The following is a 22,752-nucleotide window of genomic DNA, read 5'->3' on the forward strand; positions in this document are numbered from 1 at the left end:
CAGAGACAGAACCTTTCCATTTCCTTGTTTAAACGACAGTTGTGCATTCTACATGTGCAAATGCTTCACCCTCTCTTTAAGCGCCTAAAAGCCAGATGCTCCGCTGTTCATCTGCCACAGCTAATTAGGCCTGCACATATAAAACTAGAGAAGAACATAATTGCGGTGCGCTTGTTCTTTTATTTTGTACTGTTCATCTCAGTAGCACACACACAAACATCTCATGAGATCCTCCACTTAAATGACCATGTGCTCCTTGTTTTTTGTTTTGCTAATGACATTCACTGTGATTATCGTGGAAGTGGAGTTAATTCAGAAGAGTGTCATCTCATGATCTCAGTCCAAAACTCTTTCAGTTTAGCGAGTAACTTCTTGTTTCTTGTGTCTGTTCTCATGTCTCCGTTGCTTACTTCACCCCATATTGTTTCCCTTTGGTCCTGCAAACAGAAAGCAGCTTCTGTTCACTATTGGAGTGTTACAATAGGAACTAGCAGGAGAGTAAAAGCATTTAAAAGGCCCGGTGAAGCAGAGGATTAAAAAGGGTGTGGAGTGTGGTTGTTTATTTCTGTGAGTACTAACACACTGTGGCTACCAGATATCCAAATACTAATTGCACTGATATAAAGTAAACACTAAATCATGGTAATTATTGATAATGATCAATTAAAGAATCTACCTACATAAGTAGCCATCCAAGAGAAAATGTATTAGATGGCAACATGAAAACATAAAACTCATTAATAGGGTCTCTTAATCCAGTTAACTGTATACAGTCTCTTTTTGGAAAATGTGTTTAGTAAGTCACTATAATAAAGAAAAATCTATTACAGATGGTCCAACGTGTGGTGTTGTTTCAGAGAAAATATTATATGTTGTAAGACAGATAGATCGAGTGTACAGAGGGAAGTATACTCTGATCGGGCATAACATTATAACTACTGATATGTAATGTGATTCAAATTGACCATCTTGTGACAATTCAGTGTTCTGTTGGGAAACGTTTGGACCTGGCACTCATGTGGATGTTACTTAAACATGTAGCAACCACCTAGACCAGACACCCCCACCCCATAGCAATGACACTCCTGGATGGCGCAAGTGCACACACAAAAACAGTTTAGGAACAACTCAAAAAACATGAAGAACAGCACAAGGTGTTGACCTGGCCTCCAAATTCAATAGATCCCAAACTGATCAAGTATCTGTGGGATGATCCACAGAGGCCCCTCCACTCGACCCATAGGACCCAAAGACCCCCACTAACAACATCCTGTTTCCAGACACCACAGGACACCCTCAGAAGGACCATGTCTATTCTCTGATGAGTCCCAACTATTTTGGAGACTCAAGGGAGACCAACACAATGTTAGGAAGGTGGTCATAATGTTATGCCTGATTGGTGTATGTAAATAACATTTCACTCTGAATAACTTAATTTGATGAGTTAGCTAAACAGTCTGCTGGGAACTTAATCAAATTAACTGAAGGTGTTAGGTTCTGAAGTGATAATTTAAAAAATAAATGAGAGCAGCATTTTATCCAATTTCATTAAAATTAATAATAAAATATATTATTACTCAGTTTGTATCAGTTTTGTAAGATAAAAATTGAAGAACACAATTTATCAGAATTGTGTCTTGTTTGATATGACATTTTTTTCTGTTAGGCGCAAATTTTAGTTATTAATGTTAACAATGTAAGAACAATTTCCAAACTTTATTTCTTTGGTTTTGTCTGTCTTCTCATTTGTTGCATGTATGGATGTGCTAGCACCATAAATAACGTACTGAATCTGACAAGCAAAACTGTAGTAGTTGCCTGTAGTTTCAAAGGTAAATTGAACCATACTTTAGTGCTGATAGTTATGATGCAAATGCAGTATTAAATGCTTCCATGAGTTGCTCTTGATGTCCTTTCAGTTTAGTGATTCAATAGTTATTTAAAAGCACATCTTGTAAGAAGCAAGGCGGATCATTTTTATTTGCTTTTGTATCTCATACTATACATGATGGTAATGATGAGAAGCTGCAGACACCCCCTTGAAACACAAATGAGAGAAAGGTTACACACGAATAAGAACATTTAGCATGTGAAAAAAAAAATAGCAGGCTTAGTGCATTAAATTAAACTGAACAAGGCAAAATTCAGATGGTCAAAATGCAGTAGCTGTTTTAGAAAATGACCCGAGGAAAGAAGCTGTCTTCTTCTAATACATATTTCACACGGATATCATTTGTATTCAAATGTGTTCATCTCAGGTTTAAAAAAAAAAAATGTAATGAAAAAATCCCATACCTGCTGGAAATCATTTGGATTTTTTTTTAGCTTCATTAAAAATGGATCTCCTCAGAATGTATTTATACTACTCTATTATTCACTCCACATCATGTTTCTGTAATGTTCTTTCTCTTTAAAAGGAAAAAATAAAACTTTTTTTTTTCTTTTCCTCTCTGACTTTGGCGGTCAGTAATTGACCCTGCCTCATCAGCTTTCTCAACTCACAGCTTATAAAACTCCTCATTATGGCAGCGCTAATGCAGGCACGGGAGGATGAGGGCTAAAGAGGAAAGAGGAGGATGACAGAGAGAGTGGGCAGGCCCCTGCTTTATGTGTGTCGTGGTGGAAAAAGGATGATCTCCCTGAAGACATGACCGCTGGCACTGGCGAACCAGCACAGATGTCTGTGGAGGAGGTATTTGGGAAGAGGGAGTAGAGAGTGGCTCCGGATTGGAGGAGTGTACTGGAAGACAGAGGTGGAAAGACTCTCTGGAGTGACAAGTCGACAGGCATGCTGCAGATAGGTACAGTTTGATTTTTGACAGAAACAAAAGGGCCCGGGGCAGAAAAAGGAGACAGAGGCAAGAAAATCCCAAAAGAACGTCAGCTTATCAGTGAAGCTCAATATGCTCTTTTCCTTCCTTACGTGTACCACATCCAGGCCTATAAATAGCCCAAGGGCACGGGACCGAGCTGACAAATAGGCAGGCAGCAGCAGTTCATCTCGGGACGTTGCTCCGGGTGAGAGGAGGTGATGCCGTGGCTCCGCGAGGCATAACCTGGTAGCTATTAATCCTTCAACACGTGTAGGGAATAAAAAAACAAAAAAGAAGAAAAAAGAAAAGAAAAAAAGATGAGATGGAAAAGAGGAGGCGAGTAAATCAAGGAAGAGAGACAGAGAGTGGGGAAGGGAGGACATGAAAGTGGAGTAGAAGAGATTAGAGGAAATAATGAGGGAGGAGCAGACGAGTCGGAGGAGAGGGGAGGACAGGTGAGGAGGACTTTCAGTAAAAAATAAGGAATGTGAGGAGCGTGAAAAATAAGGGGAGGGAAGGCAAGTAAGGCAGGGAAAGGTGGTCAAAGAGTAAATGAAGAAAGAAGTCAAGTCAGGTGAGTTCTTTTGCTCCCCTGTGTCTCAGATGCACATTGGTAAAGATTTGTCACAGAATCATCTTTTCTTTATGTTTTATCAAACAGCCTGAGCGCGTCTTTTTTTTTCAAAGCAGAGGATAAAAGAAGACTCCCTACTGTAGAATACACACTGTCACACACACACACACACACACACACACACACCATTTTACTCCTCTTTCTGAATCTCTTCTCCTCCCCCAGTCTTGATCAAAAGCCACAACTTATTCCTGAAGATAGAGATAAGACAAGAAAGAGGAGGTGCAATCCTTTCCTCTGGGTGGAAGGGTGGTGCGGGGCGTCGGCGTAATGAACACCATCTTATCGTTTCTACCACCTCGCCTCCCGGGGATGACCTCCGTGAAGCGTAACTAAGATTGTGGCCTAGAGGCTATGGGAACACATCATTTACCAGGTAACCACCACAGCTGGGGACTTACAATGATGCAGTTTGCTGAAGTCTCTTGCCGGTCAGGCTGAAGCATGAATGGCCCAGCCAGGGAGTCAGACGTAGGTTTTAACCCAGGAGAGCTCGTCATGAGGGTATTAATTGGTTAACATGCACTTTGAACCTCACGACTGAGTGCATTTCATGTCGCCTGGGGAGAGCGGTGCAGTTAACTGAGGATTTTTCCAAGTCTGTAGAAGAAAATACAGACAAACACAAATAACTAGGTTTATAATTGTAATATTTTTAGCTTAAACAATCACCACCAGAAGAGCAAAGCATCAGCCTGGTAGAGCAGACAGACCAACCTTTTGCAAGTCAACAATTGAGTCGCTCATACATGGATCAACGGGACTCCAAGAGCCTTCATCAAGTACTCAGTGGGGCTGTGGAAAACTCTGCTAGCGTCCTCGCTCCTAAACCCCCTCGGTCAGATCATTACCAAAGTATGGATACTGCCTACAGAATGGTGCAACCATTAGCCACCCCCTCTAAGATGATGACATCAAGCTGTATGCCAGGAGCATATAACAATGCATATGAAAATCCCACACATAACAATATGGTGTAACACGCAAGCAGGCAAAGTGTACACAGACTGCTGTAACCAAGGTTCCTGGCAGAGAATACAGAAACATCTGGGCAGTGTATGAACTGGAAGTCCCATGGTCCCTGGAGGTGGAGGACACTGGATGAGTCAAGATCCTGTGGGACCTCCAGATATAGACTGACAAGCTGGTGATGGCTAACCAACCGGACAGTGACGGACAAACAGCAGGAGAGTGCCGTGGTGATAGATGTCACAGTTAATCTGAAAGAGGAACTAGAAATGAGGTGAAAGGCAGTCAAAGTAAAACTAAGTGACTAATGGGATTACAGTCAGGAAGTAGCTAAAGATACCTAACGGTTATTTACACAAACACCATTTTATTTTCATATTAACTAGGCATAAATACCGTACATAAGTAGCTTGTAAAATCATATCAACTATTTTAGTAACAGTCACATTATTTTAAGTAAATGACATGGTTTTGTCTACCCATTTGAACACAAAAGGTATTTTTTATTATCATTATCAGAACCTAAAGGAACTAAGTAGTACAATTCTTTACATTGCAGTCATGTTTACAGCATGATGTTACAGTGGTGATGATCAGAGTGATGGAGTCATTCAGCTGATATAAAATATGTGAATATATGAAAATTATCAGGCACATTTGACCTCTCACAAAGTCCTTAGAGGAGCTGAGGCTCTGCGAGTTTTCCAGTTCAAACTATCAACTAGACTTTGTTTGTTTTTTTTGTTTCGATGATGGTCAAGCTGGACAGATCCCATGAAGCTGATGACAACTCAAATCTAATAAAGAGTCCATAAAGGTGCCATACTACCCGCTGTTGCTGATGTGGGCTTTTCAGTTACAGCTGACCTGACTGGCTGAACCAAGGCTCTCATGGCTCCCAGTCCCAGTGCAACTCTCTGGAGGCTCAATTAGACGCACAGCTTATCAAATGTCATCACAGCATGTCTGTGTGTGCGTGTCCTTTTGTATTATTTTCATCTCTGTGTTAGTGTGAAACACAGCTGCGTATGACCACGCAGAGGGCCTTCCAGTTAATGAGGTGCTCATTAACCGCCACCATAGACAGCTTTTCATTTTCTTTTCAAGGCCCTGTAAAGTTCATCCTTTTTGCCTTTCTGGAATGAAGTTTCACAAGGTGAAAAGCTTGAGAGTCAGATAGAAAGACAGACGCCAGTAGTATTTTAAAGCAATTTATTCAGACACACTGCCTAAGATATATGAATTGTACAGAAGTAGCCTTGTAGCTAGAATAATAGGATGTGAGAAACACAGTGGCTGTGTCCCCAAGCAGTATTTCCAAGTTGCATAATGAATAATATATTTAAGTTCAGTTGTTAATATGTATGAATGTGTGTTTGTGTTAGATTATTCCACAGTAGTGGAAGTCAGTAAACTATAGAGTATATATAAATATGGACAGTGCTTCTCCACTTCCTTGAAATGGCCAAACTGACGCTAGTTTGCTGGAGATAGGGGTGCTGCCGTCTTGCGAGTTTGGACCCAGAATCTGCATAGTCCAAGAGTAGACCAATGCGGAGCCGTGTCATCGATGGCCCGCCCATTCTTCTTTCGGACTCACTCGCGTTTTCATTTAATTAATGCTGTGCTCTGCTCTACCTCCACCAGTTACAAGGAAATGTTGGATTATACACTTAACTTATTCATTTATTTTTTTGTCCCAGTTCTCATGGTCCCAGGCTACTGCTTCACACGGCGGTTGGCATGGCAACTGCTAGTCACCATGATGTCACTATAGAGTCAAAGGAAATTATCAGCAAAATGGACACTTGAATATGTATCAGCATTATATTATCTACCCTAAGTGACTGAAACCATCCCTAAAAATGATGAGACGTGTATTTTATTGTTTTAGTTTGGCCCAAATCTCATCCATTATCCTGGAGGGGTGGAGCCTATGACCAAACACCAGGGGGAGCTCTACTTGTTTTGGTTTCTGTTGTTTCAGCTGTTTCAGCTGTTCTGTTGTCCATCTTTATGCAGTCTGTGCAGTAAACTGAATTCAAGCGTGAGCAGCATTTAGGATTAAAATGAATGTAGCGATGTTATGCTTCAATCCTGTTGCAGTGAATTGTGCATTTTAAGGCTACTGGGTGCGATCAAATGTTCAGTTCTTTCCTGAGAGAATCAAGGGAGGTTTGTTTTAGCAATGAAGCTCAGAAAAGTAACAGAAATTAGATGGATTTCAAGTGTGCATTGTATAATGGGAAGCAGGCTCTGCAATGTGTCTGCTGTCTTCTCCTATTGCACTACATTACAATGCAGCTAACACCCAGGGCATGTCAGTCGGTAGTGTGTTTTGGGTTAGTTGTTTCAGTCAGTGACACTGTGTACACCTAGACTTGAGAAGCAGACTCTCAGACATAAACGTTCCATCAGCTTGGGCGGTAAATGTCACTTTGTAAGCCAATTTCTTTAATGAAAGAGGTCCAGTTTGTCTCACTTTACATCAGCCAGTACCTCAGTCTAGTCAGTCAGCAGACAAGTCATTATGATGGATAGATCACCTTTCATTTCACACCAAATGACATGGGATACCCACAGCCCCTCATCAGTCACCTCAGCAGTGACATCTTATTGGTAGAAGATAATTAAGACTAAATTTACTCTTCATAAATTTCCAACAGGCTTTTCATCAGTTTTCATTTTAACTATTATTTTTGAAGTATAGGTTAAGTGTGGAAGGAGATAATCAAAATCTACCTCACTTCTTGAGCCCATGTTGACCAGTGCTAACAAACGCCGAATCCCTCACAGTGATATCTATTTCTCTTGTTCTCCAAGCCAATCTCTTTTAATCTGTCTCTCCTCCTCTCGACCCTCTAGCCCCTGCGGGGGAACAAAATAATTCCCGTTGCTTCAGCACAGAGAGCTCAGTGCAGCCTAAACCTCTCACAAACAGCACTTACATTTACTCAGCCCTGGGCCCTTGACATCTTAGACATCTTACAGAAGAAGCCGAAACACTTCTTTACTCCTTCACACTGGAATAAGAAGAATGTGCAGCTCGCTGCAAGCTCCTTGTTGTTGAAGTTCTCACCTATAATTGCTGACACATCCGCCATAGGACACCATCTGCTAGGCAGCATCAAGCCTTGCTCTGCGGAAACTAAACGTCACTCAACAGAGGCTTAATCTGCCATCACAGCAGAACGTGGTCAGCAGCATGTATAGACCCTTGGTAACACTGCGTATGTTCATATACTGTGAATATCCATACAACTCTTTTGCAGAAGAAAACTTGTGTCTTCAGTTCGTTTGAGCGAAAGGGTTCAAGAATTCATGTGCTTGAGAGTGGTACTGTCCAGAAAAAGCCTCATCCTGTCTCTCTTTTACCACAGTTTATAAGAAGCAGAAGCACAAGATGAATGGTATTCATAATATCAGCTTATAAATGAATGAGTTAGTTCAAGAAGACAATGCCCCAGACAGCACTTGAAACACAAATGAGAGAACGGACTCACATGAGTAACTGTTATGGACCTTCATGTCAAGAACAGGGCATTGACAGTCATATGAGGTGGTATCATACCACTGGCTCATTTTTTACCAGTCGGGTTAATTTTTCCTTCTACTTACTGCTTCACTTTCAACAATGGGTACTTAAACTTTTGCTAAAGAAAGGTGAGTCATATAAATGCTTCCTCAGTCGGTCTTTCTTGGGTTCCATCTTTATTGATCCAAAACAATCAATTTGAAAATTGCAAAGCTGGATAAACAATCAAAATACCAAGGAGGAAATATCCTACTACCAAGCAGAATAATCACAGGCCCTGTGATGCACGTCAGGGTATGGAGTTAAGGTTGTTGCATACTCAGAGGGAAGCGGGAAATTTGTTCTCGCAGCCCTCGGTGTAAGAACAAATTGAGAACAAATAACGTCATTGTCTCACAGTCCTCATATGGGAGTTCTCACAGCTTGTTCTTGACACATCAACCAGGCAGAACTTTTTTCAGGTGTGGTGTAAAGTTACTGCGATTGGTAAGAAATAAGAAGTGGGTGTGGCTAATACAGAAAAGTGGAAATGCTAGCAGCTAGCAGAAATTCTCCCAGAATGAGGTCCCAGGTGCTAATATTATTTGTAGTGTGATTGCTAATCTCTCCTGGGAAGAAATGGGCATAATGTGTGTGGGTGCATGCTGAATGAACATCGTGACACAACAGTCAAAACGACTGACCTTTTCAAAATATATTTCTACCTGAAAAAAAAAAAAAAAGTCCAAATTCAGTTAGTAAATAATGCCACAGTTGCAAGTCCAATTTGAAAATTTGCCTACACTGATAAAAGACACTTGGGGGATTTTGAAATCAAGAAATGAGAGAAAAAATCTAGATTTGGACAATGCTCCTTTTAACCAAAACTGTGACTTCTTCATCTAGCTTAAATGGTGTCAAATAACACTGGAAGATTGTAATATAACTTGTGTTACTCTAGTGTTCTTAGATGATACCAGGCTGAATGCACCACATTCTGAATGTTCATTAACACATAAAACCCTCCTGAGTGGCTACACTGTCAGTCTCATCTGTCTAACGGGTATTGTGCAAATAGTATCATTATAATTCATCAAATGGCAAACGGCAAATCTGATGTCACCCCATCCAACAGTGGAGTAGTTGTAACATTTCACTTTGAACCAAACACACTGACCTCATGGATGCTCGGTGATAAGGTAGAAGTCACCCTGAGAACAAGACCTGGACACCATTTAATCATTCAATCTGATAAATGTGGAGATACTTGTCGAGAAAACTGAAAAATCTGATGGTGCATGACGTGAACAACTTAATGTATATGATAAGGTCAGTCAATTAGATTCATCCCTAAATTACCATTTTTTTTAAACAATCCATGTCATAGCTTGATATTTTTATCTGAATCTAACGTATAAATCTCACAGTAAAATTAACCATTAAATAACCATTAAAAAGAGGGGAAAGCATGTCAGTGTTTATGAACAGCTAAAATTATATTCTGTAGAAACACGTGCTGGAGATTTGAGGTGTTTTAGACAAAAGCATGGATTTAAAATGGCTCCAGTGAAAAGAATTTCAAACTACTGGCCTTTCTGCACCACAGACTGCCTGTTTTTCAAATTTAGCTCCATAAAATTCACACATAAAAGGAACCCCGTGATAATGCAAAAAGTGTAAAAAAAATATAAACACAGCGTTGCCGTAACTTGGGATCATTTGCAGCTTGAGCGGGCGCACCGTTAAAAAACATCTGTCTGCAGACAAATGCAGCGCTGCCCATCTGGGTTCCTTTTACTATCCAGGACCTTGGGAGCATTCAAGGTTAATGTCCCCTTATTAGGAACAGTCATCAGACCTCACAATGGCTTCCCCTTATAGTATGAGGTCTGCATGTTAAAGAATGCCTTACACTGGTTGACCAGAGATTTGCAATCATGCATGTGCCCTCCATTTATCCTTTATTAATAAAGAGGTGGCTGCTGTAGTCTTTTGGTTGAACTAACAAGTGGAACCAAGCAGGGCTAAAATATCTTGCTTTTTTTAATTATAAAAAAATCTGCTTTAGCTGGAATGTAAGTAAAGATGGGATTTATCAAATCCCTTTGGGGATACACAGCAACAACATAATTGCAAATCAGTGATGCACAGTGCAGGCAGTAAAAAGACGTTAATTGAGAACTGTGGTTGTACGTCTGATCGAATGGAATGTATTGTTAGCTGGTTATGGCAGATTGAAAAAGAGAAAATTGCTTCGAAGACCATTAAAGGGCAAACAAAATAATCAAATAGCAATATGAGAAGCAAGGGGCTTGTATCTGATCAGAAATAAAGGCAATTAAAGTAGTCTCCGGGGGCCACACTGGGAGACGAGGTGAAAAGCCTGCCGTTATAGGGATGAGATGATATTTGATTTAATCATTTAGGAGGAGAACATTTTCGTGTCTCTCCAGTTCTCTAAAACTGAATACGGAGTTACAAGTTACGTACATTTTTTAGATTTCTTCTTAACATATTATAAATTACAATTAAACTAACTATTAAAATATTTTTTCACACCCTCTGGTAAAATACAGCATTGCAAAAAAAATCAGTCTCGTTATTTACCTGTAAGAAGTATGGTAACACTTCAATTATATTTTCTTTGGGAAACAGATTGATTGTCACATAGCTGCTTTTAATGTCTACATCCAAATGCTACATTGTCGCAGTAGTGATATTTCACTGGACGGACGAAAACACATACAGAAAAATATATTTTTCAGCCCCGTTCTCACCTCTACAAACAATCCAGTGCTGATTCCCCACTTCCTCCATCCAAACACCCTTCAATTTATTCCCCCGCAGCATTACTCTGCAGTCCGCAGGAAACAATACCCTGCACATGTCACATCTTTACACAATATCTCAATCACAGTGGATGGCGGGGGGGGAAGTGAACCAGTAATGTTCTGACGTACTTTAATGGCTGCTGTTAAAATGTCCTTGAGCAACCTCCAGCTGCTCCACTGGAGCAGCTCAGTGGCTGACAAAAAAAGCACTGCTGTGTAACTGGGCTGCTCCCAGCAGCCGGCCGCGCAAGGCTGCAGTTTCCCTGATGGATCCTAAACGCATGGAAACTGTGCTAGTGTGAAGCAGAACATTGCTGAGAGGACCATATGTGTTCTGTCACCCCTCCATAGATAAATAGGAGAAGAAATAAAGATTGAGAGATTTTTTTCCCCTCAGGTGGAAGCAGCTGAAAAATATCTTGCTGGATATAACCATCTGACAAACTCCCGTCTATCTCCCCATGCCCTTCCATGTTCACCTAAATCCATTATCCATTTGGTGATCTGTCTGCAGGGGTAAAGAAAGTGGCTCATCCACAAACTGCTCTGGTAAAGGAAAACTGGCCTCCAAGCATGGCTGCTTCAGCTAGGAGCAGCTGAATTTGACCTGAAATGAATAAAATAAAATCACTACCACAGTCAGGAGGAAGAGCAGGTACAAAGACTCCAGACCTGAATGTCAGGATTTAAAATGGCAAAATTTGTTTCACTAGACTCTAATGGAACCAGATCAGGGCATTCGTACAAGGGGCTGAAATAAATTTTTGCAACGTGTTCAACTTTAAAACATGAAATTTCCACCCTTGACCACACTTTCTGGGGACCAGAGGTCAACAAAGCATTGTTCAAATTCAAATGTACTGGTCCAGAGTAATGCACGGTTAAGGCTTCTGCGTAAACTTGTATGTCCCCAGAAATGTTACTAAGCATCGCAGAGACACAGACCACAAGAAGTGTGATCAATCTGCTTGGTGGTAACATATTTCTGGCTGCTTCACCATCTTCACAATGTTCTAATTGATCGTTTTGGATCAATAAAGATGGAACATATCAAAAAAAGATGAACTGAGTGAAATTTCGTAAGTTAAAGAGGAAGTGGAAAGCGAAGCAGGAAGTAGGAACAAAAAATAACCCAACTGACAAAAAAGACATACCACTGACTAGCGTTTGTTGTTGTTACAGTCCGAGCCAGACTGGCAAGCTGCAAGCACACAAGTATAAATGGCTCTCACCAGTGTAGGCTACGCCCATTGCCTACTTCCGCACTTAAGGCAATTCACTGCCCACACAATTGAAAGACGGTACAGAGACAGCAGATCATACATGTAGCTCAACATAGATAGGTCAATACAAGGCAACAACAAGCATCTCTAGGTACAATCATTTTGATATAATTCATCATAATTAAAACATATAAATATATACAAAATTGTAAAATAAGCCTCGTGGACAGCGTGGACTGATATTGTATTGTATGTAACTCCTTTTCCAGCCATTCCACTCTATCAAGCCTCGTCATCAGTGTGGTAACAGTATTACCTGCCCAGTGACATTTCCAAAGGACTTTGATAATAATACCACTTAGCACTTACCGAGTGTGAGTGGTGATTTTGTGAGACTATGTGCTGTACATAAAAGACTCCTGTGTGTGCTGAAATACCTTGTACATATAAATCAGTCATTCTTCAACAACAGTAAACCATAATCAGCCTAACTCAAACCTGCAAAACCTAGCACTGTGGCTGGTGCCATTCTTCCTCTTTGACATTTTCACATTTCACACAGTCCGTGTTCTATGACTCAAGACGCAGAGGAGGTGCGGACTGGTAGGCTTCTTCAGCAACCTTGAACATGAGGGAGAATGGAGCTCCTAGTTGAGATCAATCTTCTTTATGACTTAGCAGAGGCTGAAGGTATGACACTGAAGGTTTTTTTTTTTTTTTCCTCCACGTCACAATCACCCACAGGAGTCCAATAAGCGCTCACGCTGATGGCATTACTGCCCCAGCTTGTCATGCCTGCGCACATATTGCTTTTCCAAACAGAAATGATTCCCATTTCTCACTTAGACGATGGCTTTGAGAAGGGGTGCCACGGGATGTGTTTTAGTTGTTAAGTGTGAACCTGTCACATACTGTGTGTTTGGATTTGTGTGTGTAATAGAGTGAGAGGGGGGGCGGGGGCTTTTCTGGGACACACATCGGTTTCATTCAGCTGATGTGGTACCAGTGCAAAGTAGGTTGTCTTTAGTGGCTTTTTGTGGCTCAAAGTTGCAGTTCCTCTAGAAGGAAAGCCAGACCTCCCCTGCAGCAACACTTGCCATGGTGGGAATTGGTCTGTCGTTTGGTCTATTTGCATTCCACAGAAAGCTGGAGCTTAGTGATTCGCGTGAAGGGAGCTCTTAGGACATGGTGTCCTGTCATCGCAGGGGGAGGACAAGACACACAGAACCTGTAAAGAAATTGTGGAAAACTGAGTGACTACTGACTTGCAACCCTCGCAAATTAGAAATCATAACAGGGAATAAAATAAGCCATACCTTACTATTTTTAATTATTGTGATATTTTTATCTAAAGCATGCAGTATTTCTATAAATTTGGTGCACTGCATAATTTAACAACTGGCAAGTTAGTACTGCCACCAAACTAAAGCATGAACATGTCCGCTCGCTGCTTTCCTCCAACGGCTCCATCTCCATTTTAATGCACCGACCATTTCCATTTGGAACATGATGTTCTAAAAATACTCAAATTTAGGTCATGACTTGATCTAAGACTGAAAAAAAAAAAGAAAAAAGGTGTCAGTCAGGTCACTCTGAGGCAACGCTGATGGGGAGGTTGCAAACTTCTCTGCTAGGATTGAAAATGTAATGTGCTTTTAGTTAAAGAAAAAGTGCAATTAGTGTCTTTAATTAATTAATTAGAAACTGTTATTTGAAAAATCTTGTGTTATATGTGGAAAAAATCCTTTCATACAACTTTTCTTTAACTCTGTGTGTTTCGCAAATAAAAAGAGAACATGTGTTCTTTTTGTAAAGTTCATGGTAAAAGCCCAAAACAACAAGCCCAATTTAATGATATTACTAAAGCCTGGCCTTTTATCCACAGAGATGAATGCAACTTTAATTACTGTGTTAATAATAAATTGTTCAATGTACAGTTGCGTACGAAGTCATGAGTTCAGCTTGAGTTGAGTACAGAGAGTACTCTTGTCCTCTAGAAGGATTTTCAACTAATTATGGGAGATGTGTCTGGGAAAAAAACAAGTCTTTAGGGGATTATGAGCTAATCAGAAAACAAAAGACTGGTTTTATTAAGAAGGAAATGTAATTAGAGTGCATCGTAATGAATCGCTCTCTAAGACCAGTTTTACCAACCAGCTCTGTTGTTCATCTTTACCTGATCCTTTTTGACAGCATTTATAGATACACATGGGCAACAGTAGATTCCACAAGCATTTTATTGCTGGTTATGTATAAGAGGTTTAGAGATCTATTAAAATTGTGGGCAGTTAAATGAAGCTTTAACACTGTATAACACTACTTATATGCTGCACACCTCCATTGAGCTTACACATACTGCAAATGAACATTAACCACCCTGGCTCTTTCCCCCCATTCTTCACATCAATGACAATTTCTGCACTATCCCAAGATAATTACTTGACAATTTCCTTTTTTTCCTTTTCTTTTTTTAAAAAAAAATCCCAATTTACTATGAGGATTTATATTCTGACTACGTAAAGTGTTTTTAAAGTATTGAGCCACTGTTCCAAGTGATCAATCTATCCACTGAGCAATGACCGAACTCGCTTAAGAAACCATTTCAAGGTAGCTTTTAATACAGAGGATCTATAGAGATGGTCAGACATAAAATCCTCCCTGCTAAGTATTATGTGAGCAGCGGTGTCAGCGACGTATGATGGATGGCGCCTTTAATGTGTTACAGACGCTTTGAAGTGATGGAGCTAGCAGCTTTCTCGACAGCTCTGGACCCTCTGTTTTCCGCTCCGTCTCTCCCAACCGGCGCCACTGCTTGGCAGATGAGAGAAAAGAGAGAGAGAGCGTCGCCCGCTAAGCGCCTGAAGACATCTCAACTCCAACCTTATTGTCTGTCGTGTTGAATTGAATTAAAAGCACGGAAAAAGAAGGATGATTATTGAAGTTGTTGTTGCGAGGAGTCATGTGGGATTTAATGAGAGGCTCTCTGCTAAGATGTAAGTGACAGACTGGGTACTGCGCAGGAAAAAAGAAAAAGGCACTTTAAAAGCTATGAGACATTCTAGACACCGGTGTTCACTACTACATGAGACGGTTGGAGTTGTACCCATCAAGTCTAATTTGAGCTATGAGAGAGACGCCGTGACAGAGTTTATATGCAGTGGTTTGAGCTGATTTATATACAGGCTTTTGATGGAATATTTTGATCACAGACAACCTCACAGAATTAACCAATATGAAGAATGTAAGTTGCTCACTATGTTGCAAACATAATGCTTCATTTATAACTTTCTATCCACATTCACTGGACAAATCCTCTTAGTCAGACAACGATGGAAAAAAAGCTACCGACTTACCTATTTTAGCAGCTTTATTTTAACTGGTTAAGCCAGTGGCTAGTGGATGTCTGTAAAACAGATAAAGGATATCTTCCATTTGGTTTCAATTTAGCTGTTAGTAATGAGATACTGTGTCCTAGTACAGTTCAAACTTAACTATCAAATGGGTTTTTTAATCTGGGGAAATCACCCTTCATTCATTCATTCATTTTCTATAACAGCTTGTCCTATGGAGGGTTGCGGGGTGGCTAGAACCTATCCCAGCTGTCATTGGGTGAGAGCTGAGGTTAACCCTGGTCTTGTCTCCAGTCTGTCACAGGACTAAGACAGAGAGACAGACAACCATTCACACTCACACCTATGGCCAATTTAGAAAAAGAAAGTAACCAGTCATTGCTTAATAAATATAACTGGTAATCATCTCTCTACAAAGCTTTTCTTCGTGGAGACTTATTTTGCAGGTCTTTTACATGAAGTCAGATAAACATATCAACAATATTAGTTTAGTTGACTTATCTTCATACTCAAGTGCGTATAGCTGTGTGCGCTCTTGAAATCTCAGCTCTGACTTTTCAATACTGCATGTCCTTGTAGGGAGTTAGATGAACGGGTCTCAGCCAGCCAGTCACTTAGCTGTCGTCTCTGCTTGATGATGGCATGAATCACTAACTCAGCCCGGAGATTGAGATTTTGGGGCTGTGCGGTCACCTATTATGGAAAATAACCCCCCCCCCCCCCCCCCCCCCCAGCCTCTTTACCTGATAGATTTTGAGTGAGTGAAATTGTCCATAAATTTAGGACATGGAGTCATAAATGTCAGGAAAGAGGAGGAAAACAGACAGACAAATTCCTCCAGCATGATGGCAGCACTAATGATTACTACTGAGAGAGAAAGACGGAGACTTGGGTGGAGTAATGCTTGCTGGCACAGAAAAACACTGGAAGATTTGAAAACAGAAAAATAGGCAAAAGAAATACTATACTGCAGACATTTGTGTATCGCCCTGCTCAAATATTTTCTGCTGGTGGTTAAAAATAATTTCTCAATCCATCTAAGATTCTTGGTTGCATTGTCCGTCATTTTTTGACCGACATTGATGTCAAAATTCTGCCATTATCTGTTTCAAACTGTCTGATCATAAGAGCAATAGAGAACAAACTTTGAATTGAAGGCCATTTTCTGGAGTCTTATTAGCTGTTCCACAGATATTGTATGACAGTTTACAGTCCTCCAATCTCATCTACAATACATGAACCACCAATTCCCAAGGAATTTAGCATTCTCTCTTCTTGCTGTCATTGTCGTGCCCTATAACGTTAGCGACTGCCGGATGATGAACATGATCAGTATTAACTACTTAGCATTCAACCTTTAATGCATATTTTTTTTCTTTATTAAAGGTACTGCAGTTGTTTGTCTTTTTTGAAGAATCTTTTAACTCTTTTGCCATGACTTTTCGTGGTCGCTAGTCTACCAATGCACTATGTGTCTGTTAAAGTTCTCAATCATCCAGGTCATAGTATATCCAAGAACTAAGGCAACTGGACCTGTTGAAGTTTTCTTGAAGACATTTTGCTACTTCTCCAAATAACTTCTTCAGCTCTAAATGCCTCATGGGTTGAACATCTGTGGCAGGAGATTCCACAGTGTTCATCAGAATACCATCCCAGAATACTGGTATCTGGTCATTCCAGACCCTGGTTGTGTGTTTTAGGTGGTAACTGAGCACAGCTGTTCATTTTAGAACTGCTGGAGCAACTTTGATACGTGGTTAAACATCGTCAAGAAACCCAACAAGTCCAATTGTCCTGGGTTCAGCTTTATTTTATGAATTTACTGATGTGTTGCCAAATCAAACGTTTCTTGAACTAACTATTCTGAAAATGTGAGCTAAAGGTTGTGTCACATTAATATCACTTTGGAAACCAGTCTTTGATATATTTCCAACTTGTACTCAGTAATCGATAAGGGCTGCTCCATTCAGTGTCTTGAAATTCAACTTGAAATGACAAACCAAAAAAAATTAACTAAATAAGGCAAGTACAAAAATACAGCTAAATAATATTAAGGCCAAGGGACTTAAGCATATAATTACATTCACAAATGATTCGAAGGATAATTCTTCTGAATAATTTAGAGAATCTTCATTACCAGCATTGGCTTTCAAAGCCAACTGAACTTTGCATTGTTGACACATTTGCCATTGCTTTGACCTGCAGAATGCCTTTCCATTTTGTCCTCTGTACACAATGAACTATTTTCGCTTAGCTTAGTGTTTCTTTAAATGCCGTTAAGATCAGCTGAGATGAAACAAAACAGCCAGCACATGGTCATAACACAGTTAATGATACCCTACAAACAAAAAGAGATGAGGTGGCAGAGTAGCAAGAGATACATAAACAGACACGAACATGCAGAGAAAGAAAACTGATTAGAGAGAATGAGACAACCTAGACTCACAAGTCCAGAAGAGAAAGATCATGCAGAGGGAAAGAGACAGACATACACAAAGAGAACGACTGAGGGAGAGAGAGAGAGAGAGAGAGACCGTCTGTGTCATCTGGGATCACTGAGCACTGTAATAGGCTTGAGTCTCGTCAGTTGGGCTCAGCTCAGGTCGGCTTGGCTGCAGATTTCCACACTGTCTCCCTGCCAATAACGGCACATGGGAATATGATTTTCCAGCAGACCCACAATATTCCTAGAAGGTCTCACTTAGCTGGCTCTGGGAGGAAAGGAAATAATAGGTTCAAGTTTCCCAGAGGCTTCACACTGGCATAATATTTGCCCACTGCTTCATAATAGAACTAAAATGATCTTAATACCGGAACACTCTTGGCAAACCCAGCACAAGGTGCAAGCTGTGTCTTCTGTGCCGATGTTATTCTCACTGTAATTTACTCTGACTGTGCCCAATCTTTTTATGTTGGAGATCCTACGCACGCACACACACACACACAGTTCGTGTATATATACACACAGTGAATCTACCTCCTCAATTTGGCTGTGGCTGTGGCTGCCTATGTGTCTAGGAGAACAACATAAGTGCTGTTCTGTCTAAGGTGCCTATTTGTTCTTTCTGGTAAACCATGTAGCATCACACACACTCCAGCCAATAAAACCATGAAGGATTTTCAGCTATTTCAAGCGTCACTCTGAAATACATGAGATCCAACTGTGCAAACAACGTCTCAGAAAGTATCAGGAACACAGGAATATGACTTTAAAAGGAAACTGTATAGTTTCAGTTGGGGAAGCAACATGATCATCCTTTCTATAACTATAATCTTGAGCAATTAAATAGTGAATCATCCCACCAAAAAGACTGACAAGGATGCCCTCAATTATTCATTTCCTGTAACCGCTTGTCCTCTGGAGGGTGGGGAGTTCATTTGGGGAGAGCCCACAATCATATAATTATATTGCAAGTCACCAGCAGTGACAGCAACAGTTCCAATCACAAATGAATGGAGCATAAAGTCTTTATCGGCAAACACTAACTTCTGGCAACATTTGAGAGGGAATCACTGTGATTTCACTACATGACCGCAGTGGCTAGCTAGATAGTCTTTTTCATTATTGCCTTTGAAAGCAGATAATTAGACAGAAAACGGAACTGATTATTTTTGGTTAAGTGTGAAATTTCACTGAACCACGAATGGAATTTTTCTCAGTCTGAGGGAAGGTAAACGCCATCCTCACTAGTCTTCACTTCATTAGCAAGCAAAACTATTGGAGAGAGAAGCATTGTATTGTAATTTTAGATCGGCCACATCTATTGTATGATATTAATATTGAATTTTAATTTGATGACAGTGCATTTGCACAGTTTGTTGACATTGGATAAGACTTCCCATTTATTTTACATATAGGAAGAGGTTGAATCTTAAATGTACCTGCATTAAACATTGCTTTTTTGCCAGTGATTGCTTTTGACACATACATACTGCAGCGCCTTGTAAATCTGCAGTAAATTCACCCACGGCAGATTTTTGGAGGCTTACATTTCAAAGGAAAGTACCACAAATACATTCGACAATATGCCTATGTTGGTCTATCTATTGTAACTTGTTTGAGCTTTTAAAGTAGGAATTACAACATAAAAGAAAATGCTACCATATGTCCAATTGTCGGATAACTAGCGTTTCTAATGACAATGTTGCAAATGATACTACTGTGAATATGATGGGTTTCTAATGGTGAGGTGAATGAGTGTAACTGCAGATTGAAGCACAGGTGTTTACTTTTTAATGGCAATTCATTTGAACATAACAGTTGGTGTTTGTTTTTTGTTTTTTTTATTCTAATGACACATCAGACTCTCCTATCTCCTTAGTCATTATCTATGCATGTCATCAGGGATAAAACAGAATGTTGCGAAGAGGTTTGCCGAGCTATTAAAGGGTACTGTAATAAATCGCTCAAGTGACCCTAATTTTGTTTGTTCTCTCTTTCTCCACTGCAGATGAATTCAAAGCCTTCCTGAAACGCTTGCCCACTGACCGGTTCTTGAATGTGTCCACGATCGCTAAGTTCTGGTCAGCTGACTTGACCCTCCAGAAGCGCTATGTCCAGCTGGAGTCCAGCACTGCCCTGGTCCTGGCTAAAGCCCAGAAGATCGTGAGGAAACTGTTCACCCTGAGCAAACGCTGCCCGAAACAACCCCGCATCAGCCTGCCCAGAGAAAGGTAGCCCAATGGGATACACAGACAGAAAACAAAGGTCTAATTTGTTATTACTGTGAGTTTAGATGGCTGCTTTTTGCTGATTCGTTACAGCTGCAGGCTTTGTAACAGTGCAGTTCAAGTGGGGCACACTGGGAAAACCCACAGCTCTCACTCTGGAGAGAACTTACTGTATGTTTGGGTTAAGCAAACCCCCAAAAGTAACACACAGGAGTGCAGGGAAACATAACTCTGAAGTCAACATTTGCTTCCTTTAAACTGATTCCTATCCAAAACATTTGTTGATTTCTGTATTGCTTTGTGACTGTTTCCCGTTTGCATTGTTTCTGCTGCCAGTAGATCGTGTAGTTGTACAAACAATATGCCTCACTGTACAAAAGCTGTTTTTGGACAGAACAGTAGTAGCTCCAGGGAGATAGTTGTACACTGCATGTATCTGAAGGAATCATATGTCTCAATGTCTCACAACAGTAATATGGCCAATAAACAACTTCTCATCTACTTACTGTAATGAGCATAGACCATATATAAAAACTGACAACTTCCTCCAACTTTACAAACGTAAGAGCAAAATATCCTGGAGACAGGGTGGTGTTACTACAACTGAATACTCAATGACCACACAATCATCTCAGCATGCTGTATTTCAAGGAAGTGAAGTTATAGCCTGGAAAACAGCTCAGCTTCCCCCACAGAAAGGTTTTGCAGTGAAAAATTGGTCTGGAGTCGCTCCATTAGGAACCCACTAAGCTACGATCTGTTGAGCCAATCAAACCATTTGGGCCCATTATGTGGTGATGGACAGAAGAGTAACAGCAGCCATCTGAGCGCTGAACAGTTGCAAAATAAAATGTTTCTGACTGGTTGTAGTACTATACAATTATATACTAGGTAGGTAGAGCGGTCATCCAATAACCGAGACATTGGCGGTTTGATTCAGCCCTTTCACTAGTCTGTCCGTTGTGTCCTTGGGCAAGACACTTAACTCACCTTGCCCCCAGGTGTTTACTCCCTGGTGTATGATTAAAGTGAGTGATGTTTGGTAGGTAGTTTACCCCCACCAGGATCTGACTCTGTGAGCAAATGAATAATGCATTCAATTGTAAGCACTTTGAGCATCTAAAAATGGAAAAGCAGAAGATAAAACCAATGCATTATCAGTTTAGTTTCTCTGTACAATGCAATGTATGGCATTATGACATTATTTTCAAAAGCATTCTCATAATGCCTTAAACATTTGCACTATAAACTTGTGGCTCTGCAACTAAAGGACAAGAGGAACAGATAGATTAAGTTATTGTGTTAATAAGCTAAACATGCAATGCCTTAAGGAAGCAGAACATAAATATAGTTTCAATAAATCTGTGAAGTTTCTCAATTATCCAAGTCATGGTAAAATAAGGCACAACAAGTTCATTAGATAATCTGCCATTCTAGCCTTCCTTAAAATAAAGCCATGTCTATGTCAGTTCAGCTGAATCACCCAGAAGCACAGTTCCTGTAAAATCCTCCTGTCCTCCCCATTTCCCCTTTAAATCGACACTAATTTCATGCTTGGCCTCTGAAATCCAGTTAAGGAGAATCCATTGTAGCAATGAACATACTTAATCTCTCTGAATATGGGAGAAAAATGTGCATCAGTATCTGACAGTATATGCTGTCCACAACTACTTATACCATACTGACCATTCACTAATATATTTACATATGACTAGTTGAATTTAACATTTTTTTTAACACTCTAAGCACTCAAGCTTCCTTACATGCAGTTGATTTGCTGTCTCTGTGTGTATGAGTATACTATTTTTGTCAGCTGCTGTGATGTCATACCTTATATATATCATATCTGGAATGCTACCTTGATGTTGGAAGGAGGCCTTATAGGGTTTAAATGCAATTAGTAGACTTGATGAACCCGAGTATATGGAGTCTTATTATATGTAGGAAGGAGGTAGGACCCAAGTGCACAAGAGGAGACAGAAACATGTAACATGTAAACCCAAAGTGGATACCAAAAGGTACCAAACCACAATATAATGACAGTAAATTGCAGCATTCTAGATGTATGGTGGATATGGTTTATTTTTTCCTCATGTCCGTGTGACAAGAAACTACATATATATATTTTTTTACAATGCTCCCAAGAAAGCATGTTGTGTTCAGGACAGGATTGTAATACTCTTCTTTTTAGATAAAAAAAAAAATCACAGGCGAAGTAAAAGACTAGTTAAAGATTTCTTTATAATTGTATTTATTGAATACAGAAAGGTGTGCATAAACAATGAAATGGTCAGATTTCCTTTTTCTTTTAGCAGCAAAAAAAGGAAAAAGGGAATGATCAAAACATGGTCTCAAGTCTAGTTGAAGTTTAATAACATCCAGTGTTAGAAAGACGAGCCATCAACATGAGGAAATGTGAGTCACTGCAGGTCAGAAGAACATATGCTCATCCTAAATATATACCTGAGGATTAGTTGACACAATGGAGATATATAAATGGAAAAATAAAATATTACCAAAGAATTGACCACTGCAAACCCCTCATAAAAGGGGGATTAAGAATCGCAAGAATGTTTCCATTACAACAGAAAAAGGAGTAGGAGCAAAGCCAGTCAAAAGTAGTAGTGTCCATAATACCGGCACAGTATTCAAGGCAATTTGTCAGGATATCGTAGTGAACCATGTCTAGAGTACTACTGTGATCCAGGATAATTAGGATTGAGAAAGCTTTAGAATCAGCTGCAAGC

General features: G+C 40.1%; 1 protein-coding gene across 1 annotated transcript in view; it reads left to right on the top strand.

Moving 5' to 3' along the window:
• The window catches only part of brinp2 (bone morphogenetic protein/retinoic acid inducible neural-specific 2), a 200,546-nt gene that overhangs the window by 172,106 nt on the left and 5,688 nt on the right, over positions 1 to 22,752 (top strand). Inside the window, exon 7 of the mRNA XM_047589661.1 lies at positions 19,786 to 20,008. Within this exon, the coding sequence (XP_047445617.1) occupies positions 19,786 to 20,008 (223 nt within the window). The remainder of the gene's footprint in view (positions 1 to 19,785; positions 20,009 to 22,752) is intronic.

This window comes from Mugil cephalus, chromosome 7 (assembly GCF_022458985.1).
Source record: "Mugil cephalus isolate CIBA_MC_2020 chromosome 7, CIBA_Mcephalus_1.1, whole genome shotgun sequence".
In the NCBI taxonomy this organism is placed as follows: domain Eukaryota; kingdom Metazoa; phylum Chordata; class Actinopteri; order Mugiliformes; family Mugilidae; genus Mugil; species Mugil cephalus.